Source organism: Lissotriton vulgaris, chromosome 1_2 (genome assembly GCF_964263255.1).
Source record: "Lissotriton vulgaris chromosome 1_2, aLisVul1.2, whole genome shotgun sequence".
Lineage (NCBI taxonomy): Eukaryota > Metazoa > Chordata > Amphibia > Caudata > Salamandridae > Lissotriton > Lissotriton vulgaris.
The window spans coordinates 302,013,600-302,040,820 of record NC_141686.1 but is presented as its reverse complement, the minus strand read 5'-3'; the positions used below and the strand labels follow the sequence as shown (position 1 = coordinate 302,040,820).

General features: G+C 50.7%; 1 protein-coding gene across 1 annotated transcript in view; it reads right to left on the bottom strand.

The window, feature by feature from the left end:
- LOC147736558 (double C2-like domain-containing protein beta) overlaps window positions 1–8,534 on the bottom strand; it is a 477,282-nt gene extending 468,748 nt beyond the window's left edge. Inside the window, exon 1 of the mRNA XM_086953771.1 lies at window positions 8,216–8,534. Within this exon, the coding sequence (XP_086809897.1) occupies window positions 8,216–8,534 (319 nt within the window). The remainder of the gene's footprint in view (window positions 1–8,215) is intronic.
- Window positions 8,535–27,221: the final 18,687 nt, after the last annotated feature.

Here is a 27,221-nt window from a genome sequence, read left to right as displayed (position 1 = left end):
ACAAAGGTTGCGTCTAAGACTAAGTCCAAGGAAAAACCCAAAGCTAAAGCCAGGAACCATAACCTGATATTGCCCACCCCGCATTCTGCTTCAGGCCTACCCTGCTGGGTTGAAAATATGGTAATAGATCTTAAATTGGACCTTGAGGCCACATTAGCAGCGCAAATCAAGCCCTTAATTTCCAAACTTGACAGACTTACGTCACTAATGAACTCGAAATGGTCTAATAAAATGAATGGGCCTGGGTCTACCCAGTTGCAAGGGATTAAAGAAACATTTCCCAAGCCAAGCTTCCTAAAGACACATCCAACAAGGCCAAAATACAATTAGCTAACAAGGACCCAGCCACACTACACCTGTCCCAAACAGGGGACAACTTTGCTCAACCCCCACCTTTATCTACCCCGAAGGCGGTGGGTCCCACTCCGGCTTTGCAATTACCTGCTGATGGAAATAAAACCACCATCCCACAAGCAAAAGATCTCAAAGGAAAGTCTACTAACCCAACTGCTCCTCTCTCCACAAACAAGCCCGAAGGCTCTAGGTCAAAACAGGCACGTTTTAAGGCAATCAGCCTGCCACCGGAAGTCTCTCCTTTCGTGGTTGTGCTGACAGCTGTTCCACCACTGAAGGAGGGAGTAAAAGAAACCTTTGTAGAGCTAAGAAATAAATGTGCCCAGTGGCTCCAGTTGCATAAACCTTTACCTAGTTACATGAGTGGAGAAATTCTTACTGTGCGTAGAGGGGATTGGGTGGGCAGGAGTAAGAAAACAATAGCAGGGGATGTAATCACAGTTAACTTTAGGGACATAGGGTCAGCCAGTTACATATGCAATACACCCAACAGTGGACCTGCCACCCAAATTAACCCACTCCCTTTGTCTTACTTCCTTCCCATGCCGCCAAGATTTAATACTCATCGGCCTACTTTTCCAAATAACATAGGGTCTGTATATCCCCCGCAACATACCACCAAACACTGGCAGCAACCATCACACATCTCATCTATTTTTCCACACCATACTAGTCTGCAGTGGCAACAACCTTTCCAAAATCCACCACCTCTCTATCAGCCGGCTCAGCAGTGGCAGCAACCCCCTCAGCCCCCACAACCCGCTAACCATCAGTGGCATCACTCATGGCAAGACTTGCCTCCTCCCTTTGATCCCTTTTACTCACAGTTCACTTACCCCAATAGATTTTGTGTGCTAGATGAGGTTGACTGACTGAACCCCATGGAAACTCCAGATCCAAACTTTACTATCATTAATAACGATATGGAGGATGTTCCCCTAGCCATCCCTTTCCTCATCTGTCCCGAATCCCCAATAGTGGCACCTGCTATATCACTCTCCCATATATCAACTAAGGACAGAGTAGATCCACCTAACCCTAGAACTACTATTATCCCCGACGGTGATCCAATACATAGCGAGATAAAAATCCTTAGCTGGAACCTTGCGGGGATCTCTAGGAAACTAGGCCTGCCGGAGTGGAACGTCTTGATCGACGCCCACAAGATCTGTGCATTCCAGGAGACCTGGAGCACTGAGCCACTGTATCGTGTTGGGTTTGTCACCTTCTTTACACCAGCTGTAAAACCTAAGATAGGGAAGGGGCGGCCATCAGGGGGGCTTATTATCTGGGAAGTGGAATACGCAATAAGCACTATCATTCCACAAAAAGCGGCCGGACCCGATGGGATTCCCGGAGACCTGCTAAAATCCGACAGTGCTAAATGGGGTAAACTGATTCATTCCCTCCTGGTTGCCATTTGTAAAGGTGCCCCTATTCCCTCATCGTGGAAAGGGGCTGAGGTGGTCCCTATTCACAAGAAAGGTTCGAGGGATGACCCATCTAACTACAGGCCGATCAGCTTGCTAGACATCAGCCAAAAAGTTGTCGGCAAAGTCCTGTTAGTCAGAATTTTAAATTGGGTAGAAGAAAACAAAATCCTTTCTGATTTCCAGGCAGGCTTTAGAGTGGGTACTGGAACGATTGAGCAAGCCTTCAGGCTCATGATGGTATATTGGAAGGTTGTGGTTATAGGCAAGGGCAGTCTTTATCGGATGTATGACGTTACTCCGCATACCGTTACAACTACCTACCATTACAACGCGACCATTACAACGCATACCATTACAACGCATAGCGCTTTGGGGTGCTGGATAGTGGTAAGTATAATTTACTATTCTAACTCCAGTCCCCGTGGACCCTAGGGAAGGTGTTGGATAGTAAATTATACTTATTCCCTATCCTAAAGCGCCACCCAGCGCAATGGGTTGTAATGGTATGCGTTGTAAAAGTCGCGTTGTAATGGTAGTGCGGAGTAAAAAATGCGTTGTAACAGGTGCATACCGTCTTTATCTCGCGTTTATCGATTTAAAGACTGCCTTTGACCTTGTACCTAGGGACTCATTATGGAAAGTACTTGCTGACATGGGGCTGCCCCACTATCTGCTATCCTTATTAATCAGATTGCACCAGGACAGCTTTGCCCAAGTCAGGTGGGGTCCTGGAGGGGAGAAAACGGGCAGTATTCCGGTCGAGAGAGGAGTCCGCCAGGGATGTGTTCTGGCTCCCACCCTTTTCTCTCTTTACATCAACGGGGTGGTTGAGCATCTCCTCAAACATCCATCTGATGAGCCATCCCTGGCTGGTGAACGCATTCCAACACTCCTCTTCGCGGATGACACGCTTTTAATCTCCAAAACCCCAATGGGACTCCAGAGACTTTTGGACAATTTCCAATCTTTTTGTACTAAACGAGGCCTGGTAATAAATACAAATAAAACGAAGTACCTCGTCCTTAACCCACCGAAACAACATGTGCGTTCCCCCACCCTAAATGCTGAGCTCCTGGAAAGGGTAAAGGTCTTTGATTACCTCGGGATACGCCTATCGGACAAAATGGACTGGACGCCACACCTAGATAAAATGCTGTTGAACCACAAAAGGATCACAGGTGCCCTCTTGAGAGAGCAACGTTCCAGTACATCAAGGCCTATAGGCACAGTCCTTGAGATCTACACAGCCAAAGGTGTTAGCTCTGCCCTCTACGGGGCCGAACTTTGGGGCTTTTCGACCACTGATGCTCTGCAGAGATCCGAGAACAAATTCTGCAGAGAAATAATGTCCCTTCCACAAGGTACTCCCACACTTCCTTTATTTATGGACCTTGGCTGCACCCAGATTGGCGAAATTGCAAAATTTCGCCCTTTACTATTATGGGCTCGCATCTGGCGTGTAGAAGAACTAAGTGGATATGCCAGAGGCCTTAAGGAAATCATGTCATCGCCAAGCTGGCACAAAATCAAATGGCTAAAAGACATGAAGACCTTACTTACTAAGTTGGGACAACTTGAATCATGGCTGAATAAAACTTCACCCCCAAAGCAAACACTCAAAAAGCTCTACTGGGACTGGATTTGCTCACAAAGAAACTCTAGTACCTCCCTGGACTTTTTGAGGTTTAAGGACTGCCCTAGACGTGAATTGTATCTGGATGCAAATGTAAAACCCTTTGATAGGGCCTTGTATTTCAGATTTAGAGTGGGAACTCTACCACTTAACACTTTTACCAAAAGATGGAAATCCTGTATGGAAATGTCCGAGCTATGCCCTACATGTCTTGCTAAACCGGAAACATTGGCACACTTCATGTTCGTGTGCGGCGAGTATGCTACACCAAGGAGGGTCTGGCTCAAAAACCTATGCCGTCAGCTGGGGACTAGGAGTCATGAAGAGGCAATCAGGATACTTATTTCTGACAGTAGTGTACCCTATGCTTGCGCCCTAGCCAAATTTTTATCTTGGGCTTGGGCTATACGAGCCAAAAAGCTAAAACATTCTGTTTAATTCTTCTTAGTAAATTTCTTAAACTGAAAATACTGCCATACTTGCTTGATTTGTTGGAACTCAATCAATTAGTTGGCTAGTTCAGCATTGTACAAACACTTTTTTTTTTGTGTCTTGTACAGAGATACAAAAATCTTTTAAACTCATTACTGTTGTTCTTATCTGTAACTGTTTTAACAACTGAGCTGCTTTTATGATAATTACTTTTATCGAAATAAAGCTTTTTGACTTTGACTTTGATTATCGTGTCCCCCTGCACAGGGTGGGGGAGGGCTTTCACTCGTGCGTCCTCTCCAGCTTATGCTCGCTACCTCGCTTCACTCTGTCCTTTCACCCATCAATGTCTCCTCTCTCCCTCCCACCTCTCTTTTCTCCGAGTCCGCCCGCTCCTCTCTCACCCCTTCCTTTTCTTTTCACACCCGCTATTCCTTCTCCCCACACCCTCTCTCTCCGACCTCGCCCTTCTTCTCTCTAGCCTTCCCTTTTCCTTCCCTCGATTCTCTTCCCGTTTCACCCCTCCCCATTAATTTCTCCCCATAAGCCGCCCTCTTTCCCCCTCTCCCCTTCTCATTGGCTCCTGTCGCTCACCCACTTCTGCCCTGGCCTCCACCACCCAATGAATGACACACGTGGGGTACACTCCCTCTGTGTCCCCATCACCTCCCCCCTCTCAGGTTTGCCTCCCACTCCGGCACCACCACCGAAAGCGAAGCGCACCCACTCCCCCAAACTTACATGGTCCCGTAACTGCTTGGAAAGTGCTTTGGGGCTACACGTCTGGCATGAAGCACGCTCTCTGTGCCCTACATCCTTCCTGCACCCTTGCTGGGAGGCACGAGTGGGGTTAACTCCTCAAAGGACGAGGCACACCCCAGGCACACTCCAGACATGATGGGCAGGGAACAATGTGTCTGGTGGCGAGTAAACCTGTCAGTGAGAAATTGATTTTGACTGCTATGTCCCATTGTACGTAGCATTCTGCGCGAGAAAGGCCTCAAATTGATGATCTTGTCAACAGGTAAGAAATGCACAGATGCCACGGATCTATGATCACTGTTGTGAGGTGATCACTGTTCCTGCAGCTGCATACTTAATTCCTGAAGAACTATCAGTTTACCATTTAAACCCAGAGTTAGCTTTTCTGGCTGTTTCCTAGACCTCATAGCAATTGAGCTGTAGAAACTTTTGGATTTTATATGTATTTTTATTTTTTGAAGTTTAGCATAGCGCAAACTTGATCCTAAGGTATATTACACAAGTATATATTTTTTTTTTGAACTGAAGGAATAATTGATTTGCCCAGAATTACAGGATGTTGAAATGACTATCGAGACTCGAACCCAGTTCCCCAGTTCCAGAGTCTGGAGATCTGGCTGTAACGCCACAATCCTCTCCTACACGCATAATGGGATTTGATAATCTGCAATGATTTGGTATTTCTGTAGGTTTAGTGCTCCGCAGTGGGTATGGGAAACTCCCAAATAAATTATATAGTGCTTGGAAGCTACGGGTGTGGCAGAGCTGAGGGGAGTAAAATAGTGCTGTTAGGTAATGGGAAGTCTCTGTAGCAAAGTGCCACCACCGCATCACTGAGCTCCACCTCAGCATCATGCAGGGCCACCACAGCATCACTCAGTTTGACCACAGCATCACTCCAGCACTCAGTGCCAACTCAGCAGCCATCCGCGGTCCGTGGAGGGAGTTCTGGTGGGGCAGGCAGGCGGGGAGGGGCAGTGTGGGGGGTGATAAACACCGGAATATGGATGATTGCAGGTAAGTAAACTATTAAATCAATAAACCGAATTTCGTTCCGTGCCCTGCATCGCATTTTGCATATTCCGGTGTTTATCACCCCCCACACTGCCCCTCCTCCGCCCCGTCTGCCTGCCCCACCGGAACTCCCTCCACGGACCGTGGCTGTCAGCAGCACCACCTCCGCATCACTCAGCGCCACCACAGGGTCAATCAGCGCCACCACAGCATCACTCAACATCAACACAGCATCACTCAACGTCACAACAGCATCACTCAACGTCACCACAGTATCACTCAACGTAACAACAGCATCACACTGCATCGCCACAGCATCACTGAGTGCCACCACAGCTTCACTCAACACCACCATGGCACCACCTCAGTATCAGCACAGCACCACTTTAGCATCAGTGCACCAGCACAGACCAACTCAGGATCACCTGAGCTACTGCTTCACCCTGCATTACCTCGACATCACTCAGCACCACATCAGTATCACTCAGCACCACATCAGCACAGCACCATCACAGCACCATCTCAGCATCTGCACCACCTCCTCATCAGTGCTCCACCAGCTCAGAACCACTTCATTCCCATTGCAATTATATCTCTGCATCAGCATAACACCACCTCCACATCAGTGTACCGCCACAGGTGCAGACCCACCTCAGCAGCAATTCAGCACCAGCCCAGCACCACTTCAACATCAGTACAGCACCACCTCAATATCCGTGCAACACCACTTCAGCATAACCTCAGCACAGCACTAACTTAGCATCACTCAGTACCACCTAAGCACCACCTCTGCACCCCCTGAGCACCAGTGCAGCACCACCACCTTGGCACCACTCAGCACCACATAAGTATCACTCAGCATCACCTTTGCACTAGTACACCAATGCCTCAGCATCACTGAGCAACACCTGAGCATTATTCAGCATGACGTCCGCACCAGTCACCACCACCACCAACGCCTCAGCATCACTCTGCACCAGGGCCGGGCTGGGAACCAAAACCGGCCCTGGCAAAGTGCTTAGCCGGTCCTCCCGAGGGTTGGGGGTGCAGCCGAGCTCTTTGCCAGGGCTGATTTGCAGCGGATTTTGTTACAGGGCCGATTTTGCAGCTATGCTGTAACAAAAAAGGCCCCGGAGGCCCAAAACTGGCCCCCACCCTTGCGGCCCACCGGGGGGATGCCCGGTGCCCACTACGGCCAGTCCAGCCTTGCTCAGCACCACCTGAGCCTACTCTCGGAATTTGGCATCTGCTGACTCTCCCCCTAGCATTCGTCCGCTGCTCGTGTTATAATACAGGTACTAGTTCGAAACCTTCTCCCTCCAATTGTTTATGCCCCCTCAAAAAAAGCTATAACAAACAACCATTGAAACAGGCAGAAACGAGTTGCCAGCATTGCAAGGACAACAGAAAACCGAGGACATTTTTATTGTAAATACTTTTTCTAATATGGTCATTCAGTTGTACATAACGCCTTCTTGCTCATATATAAGGTAACAAAAATGCTTCGGGCACTTTTTTATTATAACTTCTCAGCATGCTGCACAGCAGTCACACTTCTCTATAGCAAAGTTTGAAGACATTGACAAAGTCAATAGCTCTGGCTAAACACTTATAAGGCCCCAAAGGCAAGACCTATTGGCTATGCTAATGCTTATTTCAAGTTTGTTACATTACTAATTGATATTTCTAGAGAGCTTCCTTAGCAAAATATATTTCAGTCACTACAAATGCATGTATACAAGTCGCCCTGACTCTACAGCGCTTCAGCACCAAGGTTTGCTGTGTGAATACCCTGAAGCAGCTGTGGTGATGCCACTTTATAACAAAGCATATGAAATCAATTTGTAAAAATAACCCGCCGCTATACTCAGCAAATATTTAAATGTTATGATTTGCAATGAAATTCACTATTCAGTACTGACAAAATAGAAAAGATATCTAGAGTTGTAACACCTAGCAATAGAGTAACCATTGCAAGCCAATAAATGATAAGTCGACAATGTAAATCAAAACTCAGAGAGCACCATGAGAAGGCAAAACAAATGAAGCGATGTGCCGAAACGTGTTGAATTACAACGCTATTCTGAATGATCAAATCAGTGCTTCTACAGGGTGTGAAATTGTATACAGTCACTACACTTTGTTACTGAATGGGCCACTAAAATATGAGTTTTACTACAGATTGTATATCCTGAAAGAGTTGTTTATAAAAACATCTAGTTACTTCATTAAAATATAACTATTTTGCTGCTCTAGAAAAAGAGTGAATTGAGTAAAGACATGTATTTTTATAGCCAATATTATGACCAATGCAAACATAAATTTAAAAAACTCATACTGATGCTTTCATATATACAGGATATAGAAACATAAGTGAATCGAGGAGACCTTAGGGTTCAGCTTACTACTGCATTGTGCATCACCCATTACAAGCAAGACCTACCATAGAGTCAAACTCATGTGAATGTATTTGTTGGAACAAGAGAGAAAGCTACTAGAAAGTCTACTTTTGTGCCACACTATACAATAATCCACCATATTTTTGCCACTGTGAACACTCCTTCTTGCGGTAAGTGAATAAACTTACTTGAGTCATCCGAGTCGTAGCCTTCCTCTTCCTCCTGGGCTTCCTTCTCCCGCTCCTCTTTCCTCCTCTCCTCCTCGTCCTCGCCAGACGGGGACACGTCCCCTCCAGTGGAGCTCCTCCGGCTTTCCTCCTTCTCCTCGCCTCCGCCCTCATCGTCGGGGCGGGTGGGTGCCGGCCGTGGCCTGATGATGCCTGGTGGAAAGTTGTGGAACCGTGGAAAGTAGTCCGAGATCTGCTTGATGGGCCGGATTGGCCCAGGGCAGACGTTGATGGCCATGTGTTCCTGCATGCTGACCTTCTCCGCCCTTCGGACCGTCATCAGGCACAACTGGCGTGGTCGACAGGACCAAGGATGGCCAAAGTCAATTTTAGTGAAAAAATGTTATCAATGAGGAGAATTGCAACTGATCCTGCTCCAGAAGCAGAGGGTTCTGGATGGAGAAGGTCTGTAAGTCACAGGCTGGACAAGCTCTGGATGCAACAACTTGGAGGTGAGTAGATCTGAGGGTTCCCAGATTCAAACAAGATAGTCATGGGCGGAGACGGTCTAGATTTAATCCGTAGATGACCTGGAAGATCTGTAGATTCAACCGAGACAAAAATAGAAAGAAAAAGTTTGGATTAAATCACTTTGCGAGTTCCAAGCCAGAGGGTGTCCTGGTTTGAGCAAGAAATTCACTGGAGAGGAACATTGACTTTGGAGAGCTGCTAGAAGATGTTTCTAAATTAGGCTTATGGGCCAGCGTTTTCTAGCAGTTGAAGCGGCTGTCAGAAGCGTTGCATAGAAGTGTCTGAACTCAGCTCCTGCCACAGCAGCAAGGTAAGGATGCACCTGACTTCTTGGCAGAGTCACAGGAGAAGGAAATGTCAGCACTGAGAGCCTTTGACAGCGACAAGTAAATGTAGAAACTGGAAGGAGAGATGCCTGCTGCAGATAGTAAAGGTTTAAAGGGCCAGGAAGTCGCCGGGTTCTCATTTACCTCTTTACAAAGTCTAACTGAGAGCCTGTGCTGTGAGTGAGATTTGGGGGGGGGTCACAGGACCAGGAAGCACTTTGAAAAGTTCAAGAAGAGGAGGTGCCGTGACTTGGCTTTGGAGACTTCAGGATTAGTAAATTATTGGATTGAGATCTGTGGTGAGTTACAAGAAGCTCATGCGCCTAGTCTGAGAATGTTGGACTCACAGGAGATGGAAGCGCTTGGATTTACATAGGAAGAGTCCCAGGAAACGGAAGCACCTGAAGCGACGTCTCTATCCCGCTCTTCAGGGGGTTGCCAGGTAAGGAAGTGTCCAGGGTCGGTTCCGGTGACTCACACAGGCGTCGAGGATATGGGTTTTATTCCTCAAAGGATCACACAGAAGGGAGGTGTCCAAGATCACCGACTGAAGAGTCACAGGAGGACTTTTCTGGATTCGGTCCCAGAGATGCTCAGAAGTAAATGTCCTGCTTTGGGTCCTGGGGGCTCATGGCCCCCTCCTCTGGTGGGAGGGGCTCAGCCTGCGAAGAAGGTTGACTTCGGCAGTCAGGTTCCTGAGCCAGCCGTCCCTCAGATGGTGTCTGGGTGGGAAGTGCATTAAGGAGAAATGTAAAGAAAGTGCAGGAACACGACAAGCCTTCCACCCAAACACTCACTCTTGGGTCACCACACTGAGTCACCATCCTTCACAATATTGACATGCTCTTACTCACAGAGACCTGGTTCAACAATACCTCTCACTCTATGTTTGATCTCCTATTACCCACAGGCTATTCTATATTTAGAAATGACAGAATTGACAGAGTTGGGGGAGGTGTTGCAGTCATCTTTAGAAACTCCCTTCAACTTAAGTCTTTTCCTAACACCTCCTCCCGCACTTTTGAATGCCAATCCCTTGAACTTCAATTGCACCACCGCTCACCCCTTAGATTCCATGCCAGTTACCTCCCGCCTAGTAGTGTCCCTTCGTTTATGGAGGAACTCACTGACTTCATCAGCGACCAATACTCGCAAAGTGACAATCAGACCTTTGTGGGTGACTTCAATCTCCACTGGGGCTTACCGCAAGACTCTTCTGCGAATTTGCTGGCCGCCTTCCTCTCTGCAAACGATCCTATAACACTGCACAGAATCAACACACTCCAAGGGCTCAATCTGGACCTTGTTATTTCTAAGGCAGGCATGCTTTCTATCGCTACCCCTATTCATGTAGACTGGTCTGACCATCTCCTCATCCCATTCTCTCTTCACCTATCACACTCTATAACTCTGGGCCAACTTAAGAGGGCTACCTCCTGGTTCTGTGACACTAAAAATATTGACGTCAGTACCCTATGTGAATCAGCTTTGCTATCACTTCCAAGGCTAGATTCGAACCTGGATGTTAACGAGCTCACCTCCCAATGCCTCACAGTCCTTGCAGTCGAAATTAATAACGTTGCTCCTCTCCAAAGCAAAAAGAAAAGGCCCACTCCCTCAGCACCTTGGTTCAACAAATCCCTCTATGAAGAAAGGAGGTACCTAAGATTCCTGGAGAAACAATGGAGACAAGGGCCCACCACCGATAATTTGGCCACGCTTCGTTCAGCAAGATCCAAGTACTACAAGCACATCTTCCTTGGAAAAGCATCGCACTTCAGAACCCTCCTCGACTCAACCAAAAATAGACCCAAAAAACTATTCGATCTCATCAAGAATCCCTACTGCTCTCCCCCAACCTCCAAGTTGGGGGATTCTACAAAGAAAGCAGCAGAATTCGCTATATTCTTTGACGAAAAAGTGAAATCACTTGTGGATCAGGTCGCTCATCCTACACCTCCAGAGGAGCGCAAATCCTTAGCCATTTGGCAGAGCTTTGACCCCATATCTGAAGATGCCCTCCTCAAATGCATCCTCGAAACAAAGCCCTCCAACCACTCGCTTGACCCCATCCCCAGTGCCATTGCCATTGACTTCTATACCCTTTCTCTTTCCTATTGGACCACTCTGGTCAACCTCTCCCTCTGTCAAGGCTCCCTTCCTGTCTCCTTCGAAACTGGGCAGGTCACCCCGCTGCTTAAAAAACACACTGCTGATGCGAATGACCTCAACAACTTCCGCCCCATCACTAACCTACCTTTTCTTCCGAAGATCACAGAAAGATGTGTAGCGAAACAACTCTCTCATCATATCAAGGACAATGATCTTCTTGACAATTTCCAGTCTGGGTTCATTCAAAACTGCAGCACTGAAACAGCACTGCTGCAAGTGATTGATGACGTGCTGCGGATACTCAATTCAGGGAAGTCTTGTCTTCTAATTCTCCTTGATCTTTCTGCAGCTTTTGACACTGTCAATCACAACATTCAGCACTCTTCAACAGAGAATGGGCATGGAGGGCACTGTGCCTAAATGGGTTGCTTCCTTCCTCTCTGATAGATCCCAAATGATCAAAATAGCGAAGTCTTTAATCTCCTTTGGCGGTAGGTCAAGGTGTTCCTCAAGGCTCTACACTTGCACCCATATTGTTCAATCTTTATTCAGAACCATTGGGAAATCTCCTAAGTAAATCCGGGATCCACTATCAGCTCTATACAGACGACACTCAAATCTACCTTAAGGTGGTCTCCACTCACGATCTCTCCATCCTTAGCTCTACTTTTGACTCCAATCAAAACTGGATGTTAACTCATCAACTGATTCTGAATCCCTCTGAAACTGAATTCCACCTCCTCCCCTCCTCACTTTCTCCTCCCCCCGGTTCAATCATGGATGGGTCAGATGAATCTACTTAACAATAAACCCATCATTGTCGACAGCGCAAAATCCCTTGGTGTCATTCTCGACAAAAAACTCAATCTACTCTCCCACATCAATTCTATTGCGAAGTCTCCTCGATACCAACTGCGCCTTCTACGGGGATCCGTCGCTTCTTCCCGGAGCAAGACCTTAAAACACTGGTCTAATCGCTGGTTCTCTCCAGACTGGACTACTGCAATTCTGTTCTTACTGGCCTCCCTAAATCCCACCTGTCCCCCCTTAAACCTGTTCTCCATTCAGCAGTTCGTTTCACATATGGGGCCAAAAGAAGCGACCACATCACACCCATATTATCCACCCTCCACTGGCTTCCCATCGAGGCAAGATCTATCTATAAGACTGCCTGCATCACCCACAAAGTCTTGCACTCCTCCTCTCCTCGCTACCTGGCGAATAAACTGAAACTCTCTGGAGGCTCTAGACCTTCACGTAATGCAGAAAATGTATTGCTTGAACCTCCCACTTTCAAGAAGGAAAGATTGATGGGCCATTCCTTTTCAGGCAACGCGGTGAGAATCTGGAACTCACTTCTGCCTCAGCTCCGGACCGCCACCTCCTCCCAGGCCTTCAAAACTGACCTCAAAGTTCTCCTCCTTCAAAGACACTTCCAAATGTAATTCACACCCTCTCTATTATCTGAAGGAAGACCTTCCATTATAGGAAATTCTGTTCTCCGTGACTATAGAAGGGCCTTCCCAGTGTGTTCTTGTGGTGTGAGTGCCTGCCATTTAATGCAGTATTATACTTCTACCTTTATTTTGTACTCTTTTGTAACATGCACACGTCACTTTTTCTCTTGCAACGTATCGTTTGCTACCTCTTGCATTCTGTTTGCTTTTGATATATGCACAAGTGCCACCATTGCCTCATGCAACGTAACGTTTGCTTTTGTAACAGGCTCACTTGTAATTTTCATGCACCATTACTGTTCCTGTTGTGAAGCGCTCTGACACCTTTGGTTAAAGTCTGCGCTATATAAAAATGCATAAAATAAATAAATACAAATAAATAAAAGCACCAAGGCTGGGGGCTTTGGTACCACCCCCTCACTGGGCTCCTTGGAGCAGCTGCCCTGCATGAGGGAGGGACACGAGCCTAGGGGGGGTTCATTGTTACCCAACTCAATGGTACTCATTTTATCGACACAGACTGCAGGGGGAGCTTTACTGTTGGGTACATGCTCATCAGCTCTTATCCAAGATAAAGTCTGTGTGGACATCCCGGGGCTGGAATTACCCGCTCCGGCGGCGTTACCTCATGAGTTAAGGGGGATCACTGGTAAAGTCCCCGGAATGAGGAGTACCCTACTGACCTGGACCCAGACTTACGTTGGGGCAGTTTTTCCCAAAATCCAGGGAGTAGCACTGATTTACAACATTCTCAGAGCAGGTGCACAATATCTGCGGGGGCTGTGCGACCCATGGGATACTCGGCCGGGTAGTGGTCTAGGGTACGGCAAGGATATGCCCTGTACGTGGAGCTGTGCCCTTCATGGAGCCGGGTGTGGCAGTGGGGCACATGGGTACCAGCCGGTTCCTCTGCCCACCGCGCCTGCCCCTCCCAGCACTGCTTTGCAGGTGTGGGCCCACCCTTGGGGATCTGGTCTTTCTGGATCCAGTCATTTTTGAGTCCACAAACTTCAGACCACTTGGCGTTGCCTGCAGCGGTGAGCCTCAGGGTATCGCTTTTAGCCCCTATTAATGGGGACCATGATGTGTTGCAATGCTCCAGAAAGTTGTACCAATACCATACGCGTGGCACCAGTCGCACTCTTGTTCATTTACTCACTCACACTTGCTGTTACCCCAGCACTGTTTACCTTTTTCTGGTTTCCAAAGCCAGCTCTAGGGCTCAGCTGGAGTTCAATCCATAAGTCCCTCTCATCTCTCATCGATAGGTAATACATTGATGATGTCTTTAAATTCCAACACACCCCACCCCCACCTTGCCCACACCTCATCCACCACTGCTTGGCGTACCTCTGGTTCATGACTGTGCCATGCACCAGTGCGTCTGGTCTTCTGCAGACGCACCTCGGCCTTCACTTCTCGCCATGCCTAGGTTATGGTTTTCTGCAATGTCATGTTAACCCCTTCGGCTTTGCGCAAATTCTCCCGCTGTGCGGGAGAATTAATAAGTGGGCGGGATTCGGACGGACCCTAGCCGTCCTTAGCACACGCCTACCGTGACGTGGGACGGCTGGGGGCCGTCCTGAGCACTGAAGAGGTTAAGGATGTGTAGAGTTATAGCTGGGAATTGTAAGTAATGGAGATATTTTTACAGACGGGTTCTGAGTGACGTCAAATAGACAATGAGAGCGAAGCTTGAGTGACGTCAAATAGACAATGAGAGCGCAGCTTGAGTGAGTCAAATAGACAATGAGAGTGCAGCTTGAGTGACATCAAATAGACAATGAGGGCCCGATTCACAGAATGAATTTAAGACTCAATCCTAAACTTACTACTATTTTGGTATTCACAGAATGCACTTACTACTTTTGGTATTCACAGAAGTTAGGATTTTGTCTTAAGTCTGTCTTAGGTCTGTCTTAAGACTAACTTAAGACAAAATCCTAACTTCTGTGAATACCAAAAGTAGTAAGTTCATTCTGTGAATGCCAAAAGTAGTAAGTGCATTCTGTGAATACCAAAATAGTAGTAAGTTTAGGATTAAGTCTTAAGTTCATTCTGTGAATCGGGCTCCTAGAGCGCAGCTTGAGTAAGTCAAATAGACAATGAGAGTGCAGCTTGAGTGACATCAAATAGACAATGAGAGCGAAGCTTGAGTGACGTCAAATAGACAATGAGAGTGCAGCTTGAGTGACATCAAATAGACAATGAGAGCGAAGCTTGAGTGACGTCAAATAGACAATGAGAGTGCAGCTTGAGTGAGTCAAATAGACAATGAGAGTGCAGCTTGAGTGACATCAAATAGACAATGAGAGCGAAGCTTGAGTGAGTCAAATAGACAATGAGAGTGCAGCTTGAGTGACATCAAATAGACAATGAGAGCGAAGCTTGAGTGACGTCAAATAGACAATGAGAGCGCAGCTTGAGTGAGTCAAATAGACAATGAGAGTGCAGCTTGAGTGACATCAAATAGACAATGAGAACGAAGCTTGAGTGACATCAAATAGACAATGAAAGCGCAGCTTGAGTGAGTCAAATAGACAATGAGAGTGCAGCTTGAGTGACATCAAATAGACAATGAGAGCGAAGCTTGAGTGACGTCAAATAGACAATGAGAGCGCAGGTTGAGTGAGTCAAATAGACAATGAGAGTGCAGCTTGAGTGACATCCAATAGACAATGAGAGCGAAGCTTGAGTGACGTCAAATAGACAATGAGAGCGCAGCTTGAGTGAGTCAAATAGACAATGAGAGTGCAGCTTGAGTGACATCAAATAGACAATGAGAGCGAAGCTTGAGTGACGTCAAATAGACAATGAAAGCACAGCTTGAGTGAGTCAAATAGGCAATGAGAGTGCAGCTTGAGTGACATCAAATAGACAATGAGAGCGAAGCTTGAGTGACGTCAAATAGACAATGAGAGCGCAGCTTGAGAGAGTCAAATAGACAATGAGAGAGCAGCTTGAGTGACATCAAATAGACAATGAGAGCGAAGCTTGAGTGACGTCAAATAGACAATGAGAGCGCAGCTTGAGTGAGTCAAATAGACAATGAGAGTGCAGCTTGAGTGACATTAAATAGACAATGAGAGCGAAGCTTGAGTGACGTCAAATAGACAATGAAAGCACAGCTTGAGTGAGTCAAATAGACAATGAGAGTGCAGCTTGAGTGACATCAAATAGACAATGAGAGCGAAGCTTGAGTGACGTCAAATAGACAATGAGAGCGCAGCTTGAGTGAGTCAAATAGACAATGAGAGAGCAGCTTGAGTGACATCAAATAGACAATGAGAGCGAAGCTTGAGTGACGTCAAATAGACAATGAGAGCACAGCTTGAGTGAGTCAAATAGACAATGAGAGTGCAGCTTGAGTGACATCAAATAGACAATGAGAGCGAAGCTTGAGTGACGTCAAATAGACAATGAGAGCGCAGCTTGAGTGAGTCAAATAGACAATGAGAGTGCAGCTTGAGTGACATCAAATAGACAATGAGAGCGTAGCTTGAGTGACGACAAATGGACAATGAGAGCGCAGCTTGAGTGAGTCAAATAGACAATGAGAGTGCAGCTTGAGTGACATCAAATAGACAATGAGAGCGAAGCTTGAGTGACGTCAAATAGACAATGAGAGCGCAGCTTGAGTGAGTCAAATAGACAATGAGAGTGCAGCTTGAGTGACATCAAATAGACAATGAGAGCGAAGCTTGAGTGACGTCAAATAGACAATGAGAGCGCAGCTTGAGTGAGTCAAATAGACAATGAGAGCGTAGCTTGAGTGACATCAAATAGACAATGAGAGCGAAGCTTGAGTGACGTCAAATAGACAATGAGAGTGCAGCTTGAGTGACATCAAATAGACAATGAGAGCGTAGCTTGAGTGACATCAAATAGACAATGAGAGCGTAGCTTGAGTGACATCATATAGACAATGAGAGTGTGTAATGTTGGTGCACCAAAGGAAACACTGACTGCAGGTTTGTAATTCAAACTCCTTTAATTGTACTTAACAAGGGTTGTTCGAGGAGCGCCGGCCGGCGCTGCCGTCTCTCTCAGTCCTCGGCGCGCAATCCGCTTCTGCGCGCGCATCGCCGCCAACATGGCCGCCGCACGCCACGTCTGCGTGACGTGCATAAACTAGAGCGCACACTACATATCTCCCCCTTTTACTAAACATTAAGAAGTCACTTACAGATCATTGTCCAATTCGAAGTCTCGGAATCTGGAGGGCCTTACCACCTGCCTTCCGCTTCTTGTAACCCTGATGGGGTTCCCCGGAGCCTCTTGGTTCTGCATTTCAGTTCCTTCCGTTTCTTCACTCGCCACCCCACCATCATTCATGCTTCTCCCCGACCAGTCCATCTCAGTACCTTGACTCTCGCTCACTCCTTCGCCTTCTCGCGCCGTCCCGGCACTTGCTCCACCACGCTGCTCGCTTACACCTTGTCCCCCTTCCGTATTTAACTCCTCCATGTCTTCCCATTCAGTTCCAGGTTGCTCCCAGCTCAATACCTTGTTGCACCGGGCCATGCGATCCTGAGACCACACGTTACCGTCGCTCAGCAGGGCCGCTCGATCATACACTTCCTTAACTTGCATGGGTTTACTATATTTACTGTCTCCTTTCTTCTGTAGAGTGGCTAGCTTTACTCTTACCCACTCTCCTTTTTCCAGACCTGTTCCTTTCACATTCCTTCGTTTGTTGTAATGGTTGGTGTAAATTGTTTGTGCTCTTTCTAAGTTGGCCCGTACCACTGCGGGGGACCACTCACTGGTGATGACCTTCTCCTTCCAGATCCTGTTATCATGTGTGAAGGGTTCTCGCCCTCTCAATATCTGGAACGGGCTGTACCCCGTGCTGGTGGGGGTTATTCTGTAGGCCCACACCATATTCTCTAGTGCTTTCTCCCAGTCCTTGTTGCTGGAGATGGCGGCTTGTATGGCTCCCATCACTACCCTATTAAACTGCTCCACTAAACCGTTACCGGTTGGATGGTAGATCGCCGTGTGTTTGATGGTGATGCCGTTCCTTTGCATAAATTTGCTCCACCTTTCCGACAGAAAGATGTGTAGCGAAACAACTCTCTCGTCATATCAAGGACAATGATCTTCTTGACAATTTCCAGTCTGGTTTCATTCAAAACTGCAGCACTGAAACAGCCCTAATGCAAGTGATTGATGACGCGCTGCGGATACTCAATTTAGGGGCGTCCTGTCTTCTAATTCTCCTTGATCTTTCTGCAGCCTTTGACACTGTCAATCACAACACTCTCCTCAACACTCTTCAACGGAGAATGGGCATGGAGGGCACTGTGCTTAAATGGTTTGCCTCCTTCCTCTCAGATAGATCCCAAATGATCAAACTAGCAAAAATCTTGTAAGTAAATTCGGGATCGACTTTCAGCTCTATTCTGACGGCACTCAAATCTACCTCAAGGTTGCCTCCACTCACGACCTCTCCATCCTAAGCTCTACTCTCGACTCCAATCAAAACTGGATGTTAAATCATCAACTGATTCTGAATCCCTCCAAAACTGAATTCCTCCTCCTCTCCTCCTCACTTTCTCCTCCCCCGGTTCAATCATGGATGGATCAGATGAATCTACTGAACAATAAACCCATCATTTTCGACAGCGCAAAATCCCTGGGTGTCATACTCGATGAAATACTCAGTCTACTTACACAAGACACAGGGGCAAGGGAGTGTGGGAGCCCTTTATAACATGGCCTCTCCTCCCTGTCCCAAAAATAAACTACCCGCCCCCCCTCTCAGCCGTCACTCCCCTCCCATCCAGAAGCGGCGCTCTCTGCTCTCCAGCCCAGCCCTCCCAGCCTCTCAGAGAGCCAGACGGAGCAGGAGCACCTGCCAGTAACACGCCCTGTTTCCTCCAATCACAAGGCTCTCTTTCTGTGCACTCACACACGTTTGAGCATGTCCCGCCCATCTGCATCACAGATCCAGACGGATCCAAGAAAAGAAGGACTGAAGGTTCAAGGCAGAGAACTTGGCAGCGATGAAGAGGCCGCATACACAGATGTCTGCGATAAGTTCTGGGATTAAAGGCTACCTTTTCTGCTAAAAATGAAAAGAACTGGTCGTTTTGCTCTCTGGTTGAGGAAGAGTGCAACAGCCACTGCAAGCAAAAGCAGCTGCGAAGAGACCCGGGCAGGAAGCTTCAGCTCTGGCCTGTAGATGCCTGGTCTCACCCTGGAGATACCCATTAAGGGACCATCTCTCAGGGAAGCCAGGAAGGGTTTCGCAGCGGTCGAAGCGCCTTGGGACCCTCCGGGTAAGTAGTGCGCTATATAAATGCCTATACATACATACATACATAGCACGCCTGGGGCCACGTGCAGCACGGTCAGTGCACGAGGACCTATCAGCAGCATTCCCGCTCTCTAGCACTGGAGCGCAGGCACATCACAGGCCTCATACAGAAGTCCTGGTCTGAGGCTGCAGCCGGCTGTGCAGGAAGCTTCAGCTCAGGCCTGCAGCACGCCTGGGGCCACGCGCAGCACGGTCAGTGCACCGGGGACCTATCAGCAGCATTCCTGCTCTCTAGCACTGGAGCGCAGGCACATCACAGGCCTCATACAGAAGTCCTGGTCTGAGGCTGCAGCCGGCTGGGCAGGAAGCTTCAGCTCTGCTCCGCAGCACGCCTGGGGCCACACGCAGCACGGTCAGTGCACCGGGGACCTATCAGCAGCAGTACTGCTCTCTAGCACTGGAGCGCAGGCACATCACAGGCCTCATACAGAAGTCCTGGTCTGAGGCTGCAGCCGGCTGTGCAGGAAGCACCAGCTCTGCTCCGCAGCACGCCTGGGGCCACGCGCAGCACGGTCAGTGCACCGGGGACCTATCAGCAGCATTCCTGCTCTCTAGCACTGGCGCGCAGGCACATCACAGGCCTCATACAGAAGTCCTGGTCCTGAGGCTGCAGCCGGCTGAGCAGGAAGCTTCAGCTCTGCTCCGCAGCACGCCTGGGGCCACGCGCAGCACGGTCAGTGCACCGGGGACCTATCAGCAGCATTCCTGCTCTCTAGCACTGGAGCGCAGGCAAATCACAGGCCTCATACAGACGTCCTGGTCTGAGGCTGCAGCCGGCTGTGCAGGAAGCTTCAGCTCTGCCCCGCAGCACGCCTGGGGCCACGCGCAGCACGGTCAGTGCACCGGGGACCTATCAGCAGCATTCCTGCTCTCTAGCACCGGAGCGCAGGCACATCACAGGCCTCATACAGCAACACTGGTCTGAGGCTGCAGCCGGCTGAGCAGGAAGCTTCAGCTCTAGCCTGCAGCACGCCTGGGGCCACGCGCAGCATGGTCAGTGCACCGGGGACCTATCAGCAGCATTCCTGCACTCTAGCACTGGAGCGCAGGCACATCACAGGCCTCATACCGAAGTCCTGGTCTGAGGCTGCAGCCGGCTGTGCAGGAAGCTTCAGCTCTAGCCTGCAGCACGCCTGGGGCCACGCGCAGCATGGTCAGTGCACCGGGGACCTATCAGCAGCATTCCTGCTCTCTAGCACTGGAGCGCAGGCACATCACAGGCCTCATACAGAAGTCCTGGTCTGAGGCTGCAGCCGGCTGTGCAGGAAGCTTCAGCTCTAGCCTGCAGCACGCCTGGGGCCACGCGCAGCACAGTCAGTGCACCTGGGGCCTATCAGCAGCATTCCTGCTCTCTAGCACCGGAGCGCAGGCACATCACAGGCCTCATACAGCAACCCTGGTCTGAGGCTGCAGCCGGCTGTGCAGGAAGATTCAGCTCTGCTCCGCAGCACGCCTGGGGCCACGCGCAGCACGGTCAGTGCACCGGGGACCTATCACCAGCATTCCTGCTCTCTAGCACCGGAGCGCAGGCACATCACAGGCCTCATACAGCAAGTCTGGTCCTCAGGCTGCAGCCGGCTGTGCAGGAAGCTTCAGCTCTGCTCCGCAGCACGCCTGGGGCCACGCGCAGCACGGTCAGTGCACCGGGGACCTATCAGCAGCATTCCTGCTCTCTAGCACCGGAGCGCAGGCACATCACAGGCCTCATAAAGCAACCCTGGTCCTCAGGCTGCAGCCGGCTGTGCAGGAAGCTTCATACCTGGCCTGCAGCACGCCTGGGGCCACGCGCAGCACGGTCAGTGCACCGGGGACCTATCAGCAGCATTCCTGCTCTCTAGCACTGGCGCGCAGGCACATCACAGGCCTCATACAGAAGTCCTGGTCCTGAGGCTGCAGCCGGCTGTGCAGGAAGCTTCAGCTCAGGCCTGCAGCACGCCTGGGGCCACGCGCAGCACAGTCAGTGCACCGGGGACCTATCAGCAGCAATCCTGCTCTCTAGCACTGGAGCGCAGGCACATCACAGGCCTCATACAGAAGTCCTGGTCCTGAGGCTGCAGCCGGCTGTGCAGGAAGCTTCATACCTGGCCTGCAGCACGCCTGGGGCCACGCGCAGCACAGTCAGTGCACGGGGACCTATCAGCAGCATTCCTGCACTCTAGCACTGGAGCGCAGGCACATCACAGGCCTCATACAGAAGTCCTGGCCCTGAGGCTGCAGCCAGCTGTGCAGGAAGCTTCAGCTGTGGCCCGCAGCACGCCTGGGGCCATGCGCAAGACGGTCAGTGCACCGGGGACCTATCAGCAGCATTCCTGCTCTCTAGCACTGGAGCGCAGGCACATCACAGGCCTCATACAGAAGTCCTGGTCCTGAGGCTGCAGCCGGCTGTGCAGGAAGCTTCAGCTCTGCCCCGCAGCACGCCTGGGGCCACGCGCAGCACGGTCAGTGCACCGGGGACCTATCAGCAGCATTCCTGCTCTCTAGCACTGGAGCGCAGGCACATCACAGGCCTCATACAGACGTCCTGGTCTGAGGCTGCAGCCGGCTGTGCAGGAAGCTTCAGCTCTGGCCTGCAGCACGCCTGGGGCCACGCGCAGCACGGTCAGTGCACCGGGGACCTATCAGCAGCATTCCTGCTCTCTAGCACTGGAGCGCAGGCACATCACAGGCCTCATACAGAAGTCCTGGTCTGAGGCTGCAGCCGGCTGTGCAGGAAGCTTCAGCTCTAGCCCGCAGCAAGCCTGGGGCCACGCGCAGCACGGTCAGTGCACCGGGGACCTATCAGCAGCATTCTTGCTCTCTAGCACTGGAGCGCAGGCACATCACAGGCCTCATACAGAAGTCCTGGTCTGAGGCTGCAGCCGGCTGTGCAGGAAGCTTCAGCTCTAGCCTGCAGCACGCCTGGGGCCACGCGCAGCACGGTCAGTGCACTGGAGTCAAGCTAGCCGGGCTGATGAGAGGTGTTACCTCGAAACCGGTCCGGTCCTCGGATGCTTGATTCCGGTCTGGGAAAGATATGGCTGTTGTAGTTCGGACTGGACTGTTCCCATGGGGCACAGGGTCAGAGCTGATTTGCATGAAGCCATTATCTGACCCAGGGTGGTGTGGAGTGCAAAAAACGATGGATTTAGTCCCAGATCCTTGTACTGGGGTGAATGTAAGACATTGATCTACATTCTGTCCATCAAATTGTTTGTTGTAATTTTCTCCCTGAGTGTACTGGGGTAGCTCAGACGTGGGTCCCAGAGCCTCCACACCACTGGAGTCAAGCTAGCCGGGCTGATGAGAGGTGTTACCTCGAAACCGGTCCGGTCCTCGGATGCTTGATTCCGGTCTGGGAAAGATATGGCTGTTGTAGTTCGGACTGGACTGTTCCCATGGGGCACAGGGTCAGAGCTGATTTGCATAAAGCCATTATCTGACCCAGGGTGGTGTGGAGTGCAAAAAACGATGGATTTAGGCCCAGATCCTTGTACTGGGGTGAATGTAAGACATTGATCTACATTCTGTCCATCAAATTGTTTTTTGTCATTTTCTCCCTGAGTGTACTGGGGTAGCTCAGACGTGGGTCCCAGAGCCTCCACACCACTGGAGTCAAGCTAGCCGGGCTGATGAGAGGTGTTACCTCGAAACCGGTCCGGTCCTTGCTTGATTCCGGTCTGGGAAAGATATGGCTGTTGTAGTTCGGACTGGACTGTTCCCATGGGGCACAGGGTCAGAGCTGATTTGCATAAAGCCATTATCTGACCCAGGGTGGTGTGGAGTGCAAAAAACGATGGATTTAGGCCCAGATCCTTGTACTGGGGTGAATGTAAGACATTGATCTACATTCTGTCCGTCAAATTGTTTTTTGTAATTTTCTCCCTGAGTGTACTGGGGTAGCTCAGACGTGGGTCCCAGAGCCTCCACACCACTGGAGTCAAGCTAGCCGGGCTAATGAGAGGTGTTACCTCGAAACCGGTCCGGTCCTCGGATGCTTGATTCCGGTCTAGGAAAGATATGGCTGTTGTAGTTCGGACTGGACTGTTCCCATGGGGCACAGGGTCAGAGCTGATTTGCATAAAGCCATTATCTGACCCAGGGTGGTGTGGAGTGCAAAAAACGATGGATTTAGGCCCAGATCCTTGTACTGGGGTGAATGTAAGACATTGATCTACATTCTGTCCATCAAATTGTTTTTTGTAATTTTCTCCCTGAGTGTACTGGGGTAGCTCAGACGTGGGTCCCAGAGCCTCCACACCACTGGAGTCAAGCTAGCCGGGCTGATGAGAGGTGTTACCTCGAAACCGGTCCGGTCCTCGGATGCTTGATTCCGGTCTGGGAAAGATATGGCTGTTGTTGTTCGGACTGGACTGTTCCCATGGGGCACAGGGTCAGAGCTGATTTGCATAAAGCCATTATCTGACCCAGGGTGGTGTGGAGTGCAAAAAACGATGGATTTAGGCCCAGATCCTTGTACTGGGGTGAATGTAAGACATTGATCTACATTCTGTCCATCAAATTGTTTTTTGTAATTTTCTCCCTGAGTGTACTGGGGTAGCTCAGACGTGGGTCCCAGAGCCTCCACACCACTGGAGTCAAGCTAGCCGGGCTGATGAGAGGTGTTACCTCGAACCCGGTCTGGTCCTCGGATGCTTGATTCCGGTCTGGGAAAGATATGGCTGTTGTAGTTCGGACTGGACTGTTCCCATGGGGCACAGGGTCAGAGCTGATTTGCATAAAGCCATTATCTGACCCAGGGTGGTGTGGAGTGCAAAAAACGATGGATTTAGGCCCAGATCCTTGTACTGGGGTGAATGTAAGACATTGATCTACATTCTGTCCATCAAATTGTTTTTTGTAATTTTCTCCCTGAGTGTACTGGGGTAGCTCAGACGTGGGTCCCAGAGCCTCCACACCACTGGAGTCAAGCTAGCCGGGCTGATGAGAGGTGTTACCTCGAACCCGGTCCGGTCCTCGGATGCTTGATTCCGGTCTGGGAAAGATATGGCTGTTGTAGTTCGGACTGGACTGTTCCCATGGGGCACAGGGTCAGAGCTGATTTGCATAAAGCCATTATCTGACCCAGGGTGGTGTGGAGTGCAAAAAACGATGGATTTAGGCCCAGATCCTTGTACTGGGGTGAATGTAAGACATTGATCTACATTCTGTCCATCAAATTGTTTTTTGTAATTTTCTCCCTGAGTGTACTGGGGTAGCTCAGACGTGGGTCCCAGAGCCTCCACACCACTGGAGTCAAGCTAGCCGGGCTGATGAAAGGTGTTACCTCGAAACCGGTCCGGTCCTCGGATGCTTGATTCCGGTCTGGGAAAGATATGGCTGTTGTAGTTCGGACTGGACTGTTCCCATGGGGCACAGGGTCAGAGCTGATTTGCATAAAGCCATTATCTGACCCAGGGTGGTGTGGAGTGCAAAAAACGATGGATTTAGGCCCAGATCCTTGTACTCGGGTGAATGTAAGACATTGATCTACATTCTGTCCATCAAATTGTTTTTTGTAATTTTCTCCCTGAGTGTACTGGGGAAGCTCAGACGTGGGTCCCAGAGCCTCCACACCACTGGAGTCAAGCTAGCCGGGCTGATGAGAGGTGTTACCTCGAAACCGGTCCGGTCCTCGGATGCCCTTGATTCCGGTCTGGGAAAGATATGGCTGTTGTAGTTCGGACTGGACTGTTCCCATTGGGCACAGGGTCAGAGCTGATTTGCATAAAGCCATTATCTGACCCAGGGTGGTGTGGAGTGCAAAAAACGATGGATTTAGGCCCAGATCCTTGTACTGGGGTGAATGTAAGACATTGATCTACATTCTGTCCATCAAATTGTTTTTTGTAATTTTCTCCCTGAGTGTACTGGGGTAGCTCAGACGTGGGTCCCAGAGCCTCCACACCACTGGAGTCAAGCTAGCCGGGCTGATGAGAGGTGTTACCTCGAAACCGGTCCGGTCCTCGGATGCTTGATTCCGGTCTGGGAAAGATATGGCTGTTGTAGTTCGGACTGGACTGTTCCCATGGGGCACAGGGTCAGAGCTGATTTGCATAAAGCCATTATCTGACCCAGGGTGGTGTGGAGTGCAAAAAACGATGGGTTTAGGCCCAGATCCTTGTACTGGGGTGAATGTAAGACATTGATCTACATTCTGTCCATCAAATTGTTTTTTGTAATTCTCAGCTCTGCTTCGCAGCACGCCTGGGGCCACGCGCAGCACGGTCAGTGCACCGGGGACCTATCAGCAGCATTCCTGCTCTCTAGCACTGGAGCGCAGGCAAATCACAGGCCTCATACAGCAACACTGGTCTGAGGCTGCAGCCGGCTGTGCAGGAAGCTTCAGCTCTGGCCCGCTGCACGCCTGGGGCCACGCGCAGCACGGTCAGTGCACCGGGGACCTATCAGCAGCATTCCTGCACTCTAGCACTGGAGCGCAGGCACATCACAGGCCTCATACAGCAAGCCTGGTCTGAGGCTGCAGCCGGCTGTGCAGGAAGCTTCAGCTCTGCTCCGCAGCACGCCTGGGGCCACGCGCAGCACGGTCAGTGCACCGGGGACCTATAAGCAGCATTCCTGCACTCTAGCATTGGAGCACAGGCACATCACAGGCCTCATACCGAAGTCCTGGTCTGAGGCTGCAGCCGGCTGTGCAGGAAGCTTCAGCTCTGCTCCGCAGCACGCCTGGGTCCACGTGCAGCACGGTCAGTGCACCGGGGACCTGTCAGCAGCATTCTTGCTCTCTAGCACTGGAGCGGAGGCACATCACAGGCTTCATACAGAAGTCCTGGTCTGAGGCTGCAGCCGGCTGTGCAGGAAGCTTCACCTCTGCTCCGCAGCACGCCTGGGGTCACGCGCAGCACGGTCAGTGCACCTGGGGCCTATCAGCAGCATTCCTGCTCTCTAGCACTGAAGCGCAGGCACATCACAGACCTCATACAGCAACCCTGGTCTGAGGCTGCAGCCGGCTGTGCAGGAAGCTTCACCTCTGCTCCGCAGCACGCCTGGGGCCACGCGCAGCACGGTCAGTGCACCGGGGACCTATCAGCAGCATTCCTGCTCTCTAGCACTGGAGCGCAGGCACATCACAGGCCTCATACAGAAGTCCTGGTCTGAGGCTGCAGCCGGCTGTGCAGGAAGCTTCAGCTCTGCTCCGCAGCACGCCTGGGTCCACGCGCAGCACGGTCAGTGCACCAGGGTTCTATCAGCAGCATTCCTGCTCTCTAGCACTGGAGCGCAGGCACATCACAGGCCTCATACAGACGTCCTGGTCTGAGGCTGCAGCCGGCTGTGCAGGAAGCTTCAGCCCTGCTCCGCAGCACGCCTGGGGCCACGCGCAGCATGGTCAGTGCACCGGGGACCTATCAGCAGCATTCCTGCTCTCTAGCACTGGAGCGCAGGCACATCACAGGCCTCATACAGCAAGCCTGGTCTGAGGCTGCAGCCAGCTGTGCAGGAAGCTTCAGCTCTGCTCCGCAGCACGCCTGGGTCCACGCGCAGCACGGTCAGTGCACCGGGGACCTATCAGCAGCATTCCTGCACTCTAGCACTGGAGCGCAGGCACATCACAGGCCTCATACAGACGTCCTGGTCTGAGGCTGCAGCCGGCTGTGCAGGAAGCTTCAGCTCTGCTCCGCAGCACGCCTGGGGCCACGCGCAGCATGGTCAGTGCACCGGGGACCTATCAGCAGCATTCCTGCTCTCTAGCACTGGAGCGCAGGCACATCACAGGCCTCATACAGCAAGCCTGGTCTGAGGCTGCAGCCAGCTGTGCAGGAAGCTTCAGCTCTGCTCCGCAGCACGCCTGGGGCCACGCGCAGCACGGTCAGTGCACCGGGGACCTATCAGCAGCATTCCTGCTCTTTAGCACTGGAGCGCAGGCACATCACAGGCCTCATACAGAAGTCCTGGTCTGAGGCTGCAGCCGGCTTTGCAGGAAGCTTCAGCTCTGCTCCGCAGCACGCCTGGGGCCACGCGCAGCACGGTCAGTGCACCGGGACCTATCAGCAGCATTCCTGCTCTCTAGCACTGGAGCGCAGGCACATCGCAGGCCTCATACAGAAGTCCTGGTCCTGAGGCTGCAGCCGGCTTTGCAGGAAGCTTCAGCTCTGGCCTGCAGCACGCCTGGGGCCACGCGCAGCATGGTCAGTGCACAGGAGGACCTATCAGCAGCATTCCCGCTCTCTAGCACTGGAGCGCAGGCACATCACAGGCCTCATACAGAGGTCCTGGTCCTGAGGCTGCAGCCGGCTGTGCAGGAAGCTTCAGCTCTGCTCCGCAGCACGCCTGGGGCCACGCGC